The 13,183-nt window shown below is 33.3% G+C and overlaps 1 protein-coding gene across 1 annotated transcript; it reads right to left on the reverse strand.

Moving 5' to 3' along the window:
- Positions 1-1,182: 1,182 nt before the first annotated feature.
- On the reverse strand, positions 1,183-11,040 carry LOC108742684 (sodium-independent sulfate anion transporter). The gene is made up of 9 exons (XM_018477981.2): positions 10,751-11,040; positions 6,385-6,554; positions 6,077-6,318; positions 4,781-4,976; positions 4,294-4,514; positions 3,878-4,229; positions 3,512-3,814; positions 3,302-3,447; positions 1,183-2,072 (listed from the first exon to the last, which is right to left on the reverse strand). The coding sequence occupies exons 1-9, from the start codon at positions 10,783-10,785 to the stop codon at positions 1,716-1,718; spliced, it is 2,022 nt and encodes a 673-aa protein (XP_018333483.1). The 5' UTR covers positions 10,786-11,040; the 3' UTR covers positions 1,183-1,715.
- Between the last annotated feature and the right edge of the window lie 2,143 nt (positions 11,041-13,183).

Below are 13,183 nucleotides of genomic sequence, written 5' to 3' on the forward strand. Positions count from 1 at the left end.
CAAAAATAGCCCTTAAAGACACAAAATAGAGCAACAAATCATTCAACTATTACTGAGAATTCGAACTTGCCGGACCATCATAAAAATGGTTAGTGAAGGGTCTCGACAAAAATTACCTGCGGGTGAATGGTGAGGCTATTTTGAACGTTTGAAAAGTTTTGAAAAAAGATTCGTTAAAGTGAACAATAGGCATATATGGAAAACATCCCGGAGGATGTCAATTTCCTTTGTTTATTTGCACTGAAACAAGAGGCAGATTAAGTGGCGAGCCCGCTCTAGGCTAGCACCTCATAGGCGCCCCTCTGGCGGTCATATATTTTGCAAAATACTTTTTTTTATTAGGTACTTCCTTATTATATGCCTACTTTGCCTTATGGATAATCCGCCACTGACTGAAACACTTATTTCGATTTCGATGCGCAGCAGATTTATTATAGCAATCAATAAAAATTAATAACTTACCTACTTATGGTGTATCGGTGAACAAAATATCGTAGGTGTATGACTTAATTGCCCACCCCCCTCCCCAAATAGTTTTTTCGACCTCAACTTTGAAAATCGCTTTAGATGACAAGGCAACATCCGCACTTGTGTTTCTTATTAAATATACATTGGTAGCGATGCAACGGAAGTGTCTTAACGGAAACAGAAGTAAATGGTAAAATTTTGCGGATGCGGAAGTGTAATGATTTCGGATGATTCTTTAACGCACTGGTCATGCGCCCTTTTTGACTTCAAAATTGCACTGTTAACTTAACATTTACACCACTGAGCAAACACTAGATATACAAAATGAATAAAATAAAATAGAAATGAAATTATTAGAACATGCAGATTTGCAACGAGCAATTCCATTTAAATTGTGTTTTGAAAACGGCCAAGTTCAACTAACAGATAAAGGTAGCAAATTTTTACAACTTGTTTTCTTGCTCCGATATATTTATTTTCAAAATGGCGAAAGATCCGATAAGCTTCCATTATAAAAATACGGAAGCAGATGCAGAAGCGGATATGAAAATGTATGCGGAACTTCTGTAATTGCAACACAATACGTAGGTAATGAACAAATAAAAAAATTAATGGGTGATTTTGGGTTTGAAATGCCACACTTGCGTTTATGTTTTGGGTTTTCCAAAACAAAAAAAGTGTATTTTAAATAAAATGCAATATGTTTTAAAATAATAATGTATTTTGTTTTATCACAGTTTCTCTAAAAAAAAGTTATCTAATAAAAATAATTAATACAAAAATCTGTTTTCCGCTACAATGATGCAGAAGTAAAGGATTGTCTACTTTTAAATACTGGAGTGTAAATAAGGCGTTAATTAAGTAAATTGTCTCACTACGATTTAGGCTTTCGAACTGAGCGCAACTTCGTTATTTTATTGCCAAGCAATGGCACAAATTTCATTTCGACAAATATTTTAGGTATATTAGCAATAAATAGAAGTCAACTCAATACTGCCTGGTACGATTAAGTACTACTTATCAATAAGTGCAATAATCCTTCATGTAGAAAAATAATACAATTATATTACATTACGTAAATTTACGTAAAAAAGTACTGCTTTCTAATAATAAATATAACTTATTTATCATCAACTTCCTTCCACAGAATTATTTTTTCTATATCTATAATATGTACAAAATATAAGTAGTGTAGGAATAATACCGTTCAAGTTAACGTAAAAAGACACTTAATCGCAAAAAAAACATTAAATATTGCACCTAGCTTTTAATTCGGTCGTTTTTCGCGATAACAACGAATTTACGTCCTCTTCGTTGTACGACACGAGAAACTCTTTCGGTGAAAGTGCTTCGAACACGTTACTGACACTTGGTTTCAAGTTGTAGAAAATGAGAACCTGATTTCGGCATGCGAAATCTTTGGTAAGAGTGTCGATAACAGTAGCGGCCGTATAATCAGCCCCATAAATATGAGAACAGTCTATGACGACGGGTATTTCTTGACGCACCGAATGCTTGGTTACCAAATTCCTTACGTAATCCACCGACGGAAAGATCAGGCATCGATCAGGTGTCAACATCAAATACTCGATTCCATTGGAACTCTGAAAAAAACATTTTTTGTTTACCAAAACAAATATTACAGTAAATAAATTAAATCCATTGCGTATTTAAGACTCGTTGTGTTTATTAGTTGAATAATTATGATAATAATTGTTTCAACCCGTAGGACATCATTTTGCTTTGGAAAATATGAAATTCCTCCATATATCATCGTTCAAAATTGCCATCATTTTCAATCAGATCCACCCTGTTACGATGAATACTGATAAGCAGTTTTATGGAGGGAGTCAAAAAACAAGAGCATTGAACTAAAATAATTAATTAATTTCGTCGTTCGTTTGAAAATTTAAGAACTTTTTGATATATTTGTCCCTTAATATGTAAAATGTTTTTGAAATTGGACAATTCATGGTTATGATGATCGAAAAATGGAAGATTTTTCTCAATTTTAAGGTTTTGTGATTCCTTCTCGCAGAATCTTTCTCGTGTGGCGTATTCTCTTTGGGCTAGACCTAGTTTATCGATCATATTACAACCGTTTTTAAAAAATAATCTAATAGAGGATTACGGTACTAACCGTATTCTGAAAATCTTTTAAACAAAGCGTACCTAGTACCCCTGAAAAACTAAATTGCATTGTACCACATCGGGTTGATCAAAAGATAATACCGCTCTTTTGATGACTGCATACAATGACTCAATATTAGGTTCTCAATACTTCACTAGTGTATATGGAGTATAAAATTTCGCTGAATTAACTTTCTTCGCGATTCTAAAATAAGAAGATGAATTCGCGTTTTTTGTTTACAAATAATATTAAGTCATAGTCTCGTGATTCTTTAAATGGTAGGCGATCAAGTTCTTTCCTTGATAAATAATCGGCGGGAATCTAAATGATTCAAGTTTGCGACAAGTGACAACAACTCCTTTGCTGATCTTCTTGCTTTAATTGATTGAATCAAACGACAAGTTAATTGGAAATATTGTTTCGCGGTCACGGGATCCCTCATGTGACGAATTAATTGAGGAATAAATCGTAATTAAAGCATTCGATGTGGAGCAAGCACATGACTGTGAAACGAGATACCGGAACGACAAAAAAACGATACGTGTAATGAAACAGGTTTTCATATACAGATATTGTGGTAACAGTTGTGCGTATAAATAGTCAACTTTTATTAGTCATTAATTCCGACTTTCTACTCCCGTCATATGACTTAGCCACGGCATAGTACGCTGGATAATTGCAGATTTCATCTCAAATACTTACCACAAGTTTTTCGATAGTTATCTTGGGTCTCGCGGCGTAATACAGAATGAAGAGCAGATTCATGCCAATGCCTACCAAAATTCCAACCTCCAAAGCCAACACTAAACAAGCTACGAACGTTGCCAGCGCAAGGAAGAAATCACTTTCTGCAACAAAAGAAAAGCACACCCGTTAATCCCACTCGAATCCTACGAATTAAAATGTTCTTACTTTTGCATCTCCACATTGGTCTAACAACTTTAACTTCCACCATGAAGATGACTGCAGCTATGATAATAGCAGCTAAGCTGGCCTTTGGTATGTAGAAGAAATAAGGGGTGAAAAATAGAAGTGCCGCTATAACCAGGACGCCAGTGTAAAAACCGTTGAAGGGTGTCCTTGCGCCACTGCTGTTTAGAACAGCACTCCTGGACAAGGCACCAGTAATTGGAAATCCTTGGAAGAAAGATGTAGCCACATTCGAGACCCCAATTGAAAGAAGTTCCTGGGTTGCATCAATTGATTTACCATTTGCTGAAATTATTTTCGGTTGTTATTTCTTCTCGATGGATTGACTAATAAGAGATTAAGACATACCAAACGCTTTACAGATTGCAATATCTTCTAACAGTGCCAACAAAGGAACCAAAATTACCCCAGATCCTAATGTTGCTAACATGTCAAGAAAAGAAGTTGTAGTATTCCCGGAATTCATACTAAATGCAGGAACTTTTATTTCGGGTAGACCAGAAGGAATATCTCCTATAAGTTTGACAGGGACATCTTCGTAACTTGTGAACAGGAAGTACCCTATAAAACCACAGACCACTACAAGGATTGCATTCCTAGAAGTTGAAATTATCCATATGGTGGCGTTGGCAAATTTTTGGAATTTGTTCGGAGCGGAATCGGATGTTTCTTCCGGTCCAAACTTAATTTTCGTCATTAGCTAAAAATTATCCACAGTAAGTAACAACATTGTTAAATTGTGATAATCTAGAGTTGTTCCTTACTCTCATTAACAGTAGAACAATAATGGATGCGGCACCCAAAAAGGTGTCCCATCCAGATAAACCATGAATATTGGAAATAATACTTGTCCAAGTTTGGACGAATGTGGATCCACTAGCCTTAATTCCTAATAGGTCCTTTACTTGTGACGTCAAAATAATTAACGCTGCCGCTGATGTAAATCCTGACGAAACTGGTCCGGACACAAAGTCCACTAAAAATCCTAGAAAGAAAGTTCAACTGTTTATGCTACCTTCTTATAAATATTGTTTGTTCTAAAGTCACGACGGTTTTATGGAGAAACCGTTGCTGCGACCATTGATATTCGTGGATATGATGTTCAAGAACATTGAACTCTAATACACGAACACATTTTTCACGGTTGAGTTCACAATTTCTCTTGTTATTCATCACTCACCGATCACATATCGTTTGGCTAACATCGCCCACATTAAACAATTGCAAATAGCAACGACAAGACATATTTACCTAAACCGAAGAAACCCATAAGTAGTTCGATTATTCCTGACAAAAAGCTGAGGAGTATTGCATACTCTGGACTTCTCCCCTGTACAATTTGAAAGGTAAGTATGGAAGCTATAGCGGTGGGTCCCATTGGAACGTCTTTACATGTACCCAATACTATGTAAATAAAACAGCCTAGGAAGGAACTATAAAGCCCATACTGTAAAAGAAATATAACATTGATTTAGTTGCAATATTGATTAATCGTATTAATGACGAAAGGTAAAAAATTTGGAGATAAGGTGGAGCACAATATTTAAAAAAAAAACGTTTAGTCTAAAATTGACTCACTTCCGCAATAAAATTAACAAGGAAAGCAGTTAATTATAAAATACGCCAACTATAGCACGTTTAACACTTTATATTTATACACTCCCAAAGTATTAGCAGCACAAACAAATCTTAAATAAACTATCTGGTATCCGGATTTATCCAGAATTAATTACTCAGACCAGTAGTTTTCTTTTATCTGAATAAATGAAGGAAAAACACAGCTGACTAAATCTTTTGTCAATAAAAACAAAACAGGAGTACGTGTAGATGTTTTCATATCTTCAAATTAGTAAAAAATCAGAATAATCATCAACAAGTACCATAAATGGTACTTACTGAACGTAAGAGCCATGTAACTAGGGTTTGCAACCCGTACTTTATTATAAGGTATTGTACTCTATTTCGACTGTGCGTACTTTATACTTTACAAGACGCATAAAGTACGCAAAAATACTTTATTTAAGGCCTTCAGTAAACATCGTAATTTTGTAAGCGATTATTCGAAATTCAGAGTATTTTTACATCAATAATATTGCACAGAAAAATGGCAAGCCATATTTACGGAACAACCTGATTTCCCAAATCTGTTCAAAGTAGTGTCACTTTTGCTGTCCGTTCCGGTCACTTCAGCATTTACAGAGTTTTCTCTGTTATGAACAGAAAGTGGCGGGACGACAGGAATAAAGCTTCATTAAAACTAATTAAAAATGAACTTTTAGTTTACTTAAATCTTTGTTTGCCATGTTTAGAGGCTATTAATGTATTTAAGAGCGACAGCAATTTGTTACTGGCGGTTAGGTGTAACAAAAAATATGTTTTTAAAAACAAAAAATAAAATACTTTATTTTTATGCTGAGTACTTTCTTTTTCAACCTTTTAGTCGAGAAATACTTTATGTACAGCGTGAAAAGGTGTCAAACCTACATGTAACTCAACAATTAACAAAATTCATTCATTTCGTTCGATTAATAATAATGTTTTCTGTACCTGTGGTGGTAGACCAGCTATGGACGCGTAAGCCAAAGATTGCGGTATAACCATAAGACCTACTGTGATGCCGGCCACCAAATCGCCAATTGCATCTTGCGAGTTGTATTGCGGTAGCCAACTAATTATTGGAAGGCGGCGATGCAGCATCTTTTTGGTGCACGCCTTTTGTACTTTTTGTTTAAGCCATGGTACGACCGTTTTAATTGCTTTAATTGTTGAACGCTTTGGTTCGTCTATTACTGGAACAAATAATTATTTTTATCGTCTGCGATATTTGTATACTCTTGTCAGTTCCAAAAACTTACGGGTAAAATCGTTGCTTCCTTTCATCTCAACTTCTGAGAGTTTACTGTGGAATGATCCCGTGAATGCTGGATTCGAATAGCCGAAAAGACTTTCACCATTCTTTCCGGTGGGATTATCTTTACCGCCTCCCCCTTCACCCTGAAGATCTCTATCGGAGTCGAACGTTTTACTGTAACAATATCCAGATATTTTTAATTGAAAAAAAAGTATTATTTATCGGAACACTACTAAACACATACCTTTTAATATAATAATTAGTATTACTATAAATAAGAAAAAAACGCAAATATTTTTTGTAATACGTAATAAAAAATATTTACATTAACCGCTGTTTTTACCATGAGTAATGGAAATACATTCCATTAACCATTATCATTATGCGACTTTCTTGTTTGGACAAATTACTTAAGGCAATTTTTAATTAAAATTAACGCCACATTTACCACCAGAACGCTTTCTGAATTGCATGTTGGCAGAAAAACTGTTCTTTTTCAAGTACTTTACTTTATTATATTTATACTAGAAATGAGCCGGATAGCTGGTATGGATCCGGCACTTTTTTTCAGAATCCGACTGGGTAATGAATAATTGGTAATTAAGATTGTATTGGGATAAGTCGTTTATCCTAATTTGTATTATTTACCAGTAAGTTTCTATATTAAATTACTTGTTGTTTCGATATAGTTCCTGTGTTTTATTGCTTTTGATTAGCGATAATTTTTTATTAGTATAACTTTATCAGCTTGGAAACTTTAATAGTTTATAAACATTATAGGCTCCTTGTCGTTGATAATCCGTTATTTGAAAATTAAAATTTCATTTGTTTAGTGTTTAAACGACTTTTTCCACAGCTAATTCTTTTTCTTTTTAAATTCTCATTTACAAGACACTTTGATATTTTGAAAATAGAAAAGTCAAAACCAAATGCGAAAATTCGTGCAAATTCGGACTGTATATGGTGAGATGTTCTTACAATTAGTAAATTGTGTATATCTTACAGGTACCCAGTAATCATGATCATAATTCCTGGTAGGATTATTATCTTATATTCTGTGCTGCGATTTACAAATACCTTTCTAATGCTTAATTTACAACTACCGTCTTTGAAAGTCCAATTACCAATTAATTATTATTGGAATAATGATTTGTCTTTTAGTTTATTGCAAGTGATAATGGGCTTTAGTAAGCGATTATTAATAGTAATAATTAAACTAAAATTGAGATTTTGTACTTCACATATGCCATTGACGTTTCTTTTGGTAAGTATATTATAATGAGCTTCGATAATATGGGAAATTGGAATTGGAACACGCACAAGTTACCCTTGCGATGATACTTATTTCTTTGTTTACACACTAACACTCATCTTCATTTTAATTATTAGGTAGTAGGTCGTATGTGACGCCTATTTCAATTAAATCCAAAACACAAGCCGGCAATTTAATTTATTGTTGTTGTCAATAATATAATTATATTGTGTACTACTAATTTATTTTCGTAAATTCCAGAAATACTTATTATACAAAATGTTCGCACTAATGTGTAATGTGACTATCGAATAGTTCTTTAGATTTGATGAATTTTTGTATCGGTTTAAACTGAAGAATTTGCGGTAAAGGCTTAGTAATTGCATCAAATTAATAAAATAATCCAGTGTTCTAATTATGTTACTTATAAAGAAAAGGTTAAATAAGGAAATCGGAAAATTACTTTTCTTTTTCTAATGTAAAATGGAGCAATGCATAGGCACCCAGAAATGATCAATTTTACATATACATAATTCAAGTAATTAAAATATTTTCTGGGAAAACACCACACTATACGTTAGTTTAGAGGAAAGCAAATGATTCGTTTGTGCTTAAGACGTTACCATTGTTGTTACCATGGTAATAAAGGAATTTCAAGCTTTCTTTTGGTATTCGAAAGAACAGAAAATTATAAAGCACAAGGCATTCCACTTCACACGATGGAACTGGAATAAGTAAATAAGTGAATCACATTGCAGACATAAAATACAAATAAAAATCGTTAATGATCGTGACCCTTATTCTATAGAATATCAATAGGTATCATCTTGAATTGGGAATATATTAAGTCCACAATTTTCGTTTTCTGAATACATTCGAACTTGTCTAAGTCGACCTTCAATAACTCGAGAAAAATTAAAATGTTTAACGTGAAGTAGACATTTTCCTTAACTGGAAGTTTTCCTATAACTTGAACGTAACTGAGTAGGTTCAAGTTTAGGAAATTTTATTGTATACTCATGAAGTCATCTATTCACTTAGACTTAATTGTTATTTTTATACTTATTTTTCAAATTATAGATTCTGACTTTATTAAAATTAAGTGATTTCTATAATGTTATTTGATAACCAATTAAGACTTAGTTGCCATTTTTCTCAGTAGGTCAAACATTGCATCTTATGAAAGGGAAACTACATTTCTACTAAGGAAATAATACAAGTGGAACATAAATTAAAATATTGCGACAGGGTTACATAAATTGCAGTCTGTAATAACGGCTGTTTTATAGAAAAATTAACATACTGAATAAAATTTCATTTAATTTACAAATTACCGAATCAATGTACGTAATTTCGCATTTCCCTTAAGAATGTTTCACTAGGTACTATGTTTTTAACGAAAAGAGCAAATGTTTACAAAAATTTGCCATAGTTAACAAAATTAGTTCTATTCGACCGTAAACAATCTGTTTGCAATACTTTCTTAACCATTATCACAGAAAACAATTAAACCATGTAATAAAGATAGGAAACAAATAGACATGCTTTAAAGATATAAACGCGTTGCATAATTTTGGCAGCTGATTACCAAGCTACCTTCGTTGGGCAACTCTTTTAACTTTACAGGCAAAAAGTTAATTGAAATAATCGTAAAATAAGCTGATAAACTCAATTATCAGTTTGTTAATCACGGGAATGTTTTCATTTATCGTGTATGTAAAAAAGATAAGGTAAAGTAATAAAAAATACACATTCTGCAATTTTACTTCAATACTGGCGCATTTTTAACGAAATCGTGAACATAAAGTTCTGAAATTTTAAGAAGCATTATTTACCTACACACACAATCTGTGTTAAAATTGTATTATTTGTTTGGACAAATTACTTAAGGCAGTCAGTCTTCAAATAAAATTAACACCACATTTACCACCCGAACGGTTTCTGAATTGCATGTTGGCATAATAACTGTTCTTTTTCAGATAATGTTATTTAAATTATTGTATTTATACTAGGGATGGGCCGGATAGCTGGTATGGTTCTGGTACCTGACGGATCCGACACTTTTTTTTAGGATCCGGCCGGGTAATGGTAATTAAGGTTGTATTGAGATAGGTTGTTTGTTCTAGTTTGTATTTACCAATAAATTACTACACTAAATTTTTAATTGTTTCGATATAGTTCCTGTGTTTTGTTGATATATCAGATTTCGATTAGCGATAACTTATTATTAGTATTACTTTTCACCTTGGAGACTTTTATTGTTTATAAACATTATAGGCTCGTTTCAACGGTTTTAAACCCTGTCATTCACGAATTAAAATTTTATTTGTTTAGTGTTTAAACGACTTTTTGCACAGCTAATGCCGGGTTCACGGTTATCCGGTATCCGGCAAAATCACTATCCGATACATCTTTAATTAGAAACATAAACATTGTTCGATAGGTTTCTTTTATGGCACTAAAAGGTTTATTGAAATTCAACCCCTAGACATACAATGCAAATATTAATCCGAAACTGCATTTTAGGCAATAAATTTATCAGACAATTTCGAATGTTCCAATTAACTTATTTTTAATTAGTTTTTGTAAGTTTAAATCAATTTATTGCAAACGAATAACCATAACTCTCGTTTGCTTTGAATCAGATGGGGTCGAAAATGAAATTTACTAGTTATAATAAAATCTCAATCCATCATCCTATAAGAGTTTCAATTAATGTAAAGTGTAACATTTTTAGAGCATCAAATAAAAATGAATTATACGAGATAATTTCAAACACGGTTTCTATCCGATTCCCGAAGGATTCGACACTTTTTTTAGGATGGCCGAGTGAATTCGAAAAAACAAGCTCAAATCAATTTGTCATCGAAGTTTCAATTCTAAATCCAGATCGCCAGCTTCGAAAGGACAGAGGAGAGGAAACCTCGCGGGTCATAACATTCCTTTGGAAAATTGCTCGAATTTTCACCAAAATGAACTTTGTGTATAAATTTTTTTTATCGGCTAAAGCTAATGCTGGGTGTCCGATACCCAGTTCCCAAAATATCTGCAGTACTTATAGTTAATTAAGATTACTTATGCTACTTTTGGAACTACTTAACATTTAGGAAGTACTTACACAGAAAATTTGGTATTCCCTGTTTCATCGGTCATGATTTCTGTTGGAACGCCTGTCTTTAGAAAAAAAACTTTCTAAACTGTCCGATTAATTGAATTGCGGCCGAATTAAGTACAATCAATTTTCCGACACAGTACAACGATAAATAATTATTGTCACGCGAAATAGTTCTAGAACACGCGCCGGTTAAATTTTATAAATATATATATATGTAACTGACAACAATTGAATTGCTTGTCGAGCACTACAGTGTGTCTAATTCAAGAATCAACTGGTATTGTGGGCTAAGACAACGACTCCTCTCAATTAAATTCCCGCGGTGGCGGATCGGGTCATGTGACCAATGACGCAATATTTACGTTCCAATGGAATCCCTCATCACGTGAAAACAACTGCTAAGGTTGAGGTTAGATTTTCTCGATGCGTAGCGATCGGTCGCAAAAACGCGCTCCGGGTGGAGTTGAAAATTTTAAACTGGAAGGAGGTCCGTTAAACAAAGAAAATGCTTCAGTTGGAGACCGACGAAGCACTGTTGGAGTTGTGTTGATCGTGACTGTCGCGAGACCAGTATCTAGGAGTCGACAAGGCGGTTCTTCGGCACTCCGACTTCTTCATTCCATTCTTGGAATTGACCATTCGTCGTAGCGAACATAAGATTTGCTGTAAATTACAGACCTTAGACAATTATCGAGTTTCCGCCATTTATCTGGTCATTTTCTCATTATTCTCATCGATCAGCTCCAATCATCAAAAGGATAACTCCAAACAGATCAAGTTTCCAAACGTTCTGCACTATACTGTAAATTCCAAAAAGTTAATAACTGTATTGGTAGGCGCTCTTCTGTGCTCCATTGACGCAAAATCGATATCAAGTGATACACCAAAATCTACTTAATTTCTAACTTGATAATGAGACCTCCTCTTTGGCTCCAAACAAGATTCTGAAGCAACAAGTGTCAGTTTGCGTAAATGGGGTGAACAAGAGTGTTTAAAACTTGATCTTGATGGCTTCCTTCGGCCTAGATGCAGCAAGTTTACATCATTCTTTCAGGAAAGCTATTCATACTAATAGTAGGCAATCTTTCTTAAAACCACTTCCTGTATCCATCTCCATCGCCATCATCAACTCTAAAATATGAGCGTTTGTGTTTTACGAAATATTTATTCTGGAGTCAATAAATAATTAATGGTCAAAACAGATATTAACTGATAATTGTCTATTTCATACAATGCCAAATATGTTTCCACTATATGTTTTCATAAGAATTTAATGGAAATCCAATTTCACTTCATCTTCCTTGGCGCAAGGTAGGTGCTACCTTTTTTAAAGTATCTAGCCTTTCTGCCTTTGTTTAATGTAAGGGTCTTTTTTTGTTATCAGTAAGCTGGTATTTTATGAAAATATACATGTCATTAACAAATTTCCCAATTTTATGTTCTTTCTAATTTTAACATCATTCGACATTTGCTGACATTATTCCCCTTGCGATAATTAAGTATACGAAATAACCTTCGTTTCAAAAAAATACCGCAATATTTAAAACTAACGTAAATTTCTAATAAATATACTGTTAAAATTAAATAAAAGTAACTACAATGCTAATTTAAAATTTAATACGTAATTACCACAAATCAATTAGCATGTAGGTATAACTACAAAAACTACAGTAAAGTTAAACACTACGAAATCGAATACCAGTTAATTGCTCTTTATTATATTCCAATTTTAAGTCGATGTCATAATTTTCTTAAAACAACTAAATAGATATTGGAATCTGAAAGCTACTTGAGTATGTGTAAAAGAATTGTATGATACGTTGGCGATGCAGGAAGAGCTTCACCTGTTTTATCAGAATCGGAGTCGTAACTCAGCTCATCCATTTTATAAAAGAATCCGCACTGGCGAAAGCAAAATGAGGTCGATTCTGTACAGGAAGAAATGGAAATAACAGAAAAGAAGAAAAACTCGTCATGTGATGCATTTCACCTTGGCAAACGGTTATGCACTTCTACGGCCTATTAGTCTAGACTCTAGACGAATAATAATAAGGAAAACGAAGAAATTTGTCGAGCATACTTAACCACAAAACGGTTCTTTATTTAAATTTAATTAGTACATTCAATGTTACGAATGCCGTTTTTTCAGCACATTATTTGAACTAAAAAGAGTACCTACTGAGAAAATCAATTACAATAAAGAAAGATTTAATAATCTAATAAATAAACTACCTCCACCTGACTGCAGATGAATTCTGAATTTGATAATAAAAATGATAAGTAAGTGGAAACGTATAATGCGAAGACAGTTTTAAATTTAACACTATGTTATGTCATTAAATGGCAATAAAATTGTTGGTACGTCATAATTTAATAATATTAATTGAGGCGATGGTTGAATATTTGTGAAACATTAAACAATATAAAACAAAATTT

Source organism: Agrilus planipennis, unplaced genomic scaffold (assembly GCF_000699045.2).
Source record: "Agrilus planipennis isolate EAB-ADULT unplaced genomic scaffold, Apla_2.0 scaffold3, whole genome shotgun sequence".
NCBI lineage: Eukaryota > Metazoa > Arthropoda > Insecta > Coleoptera > Buprestidae > Agrilus > Agrilus planipennis.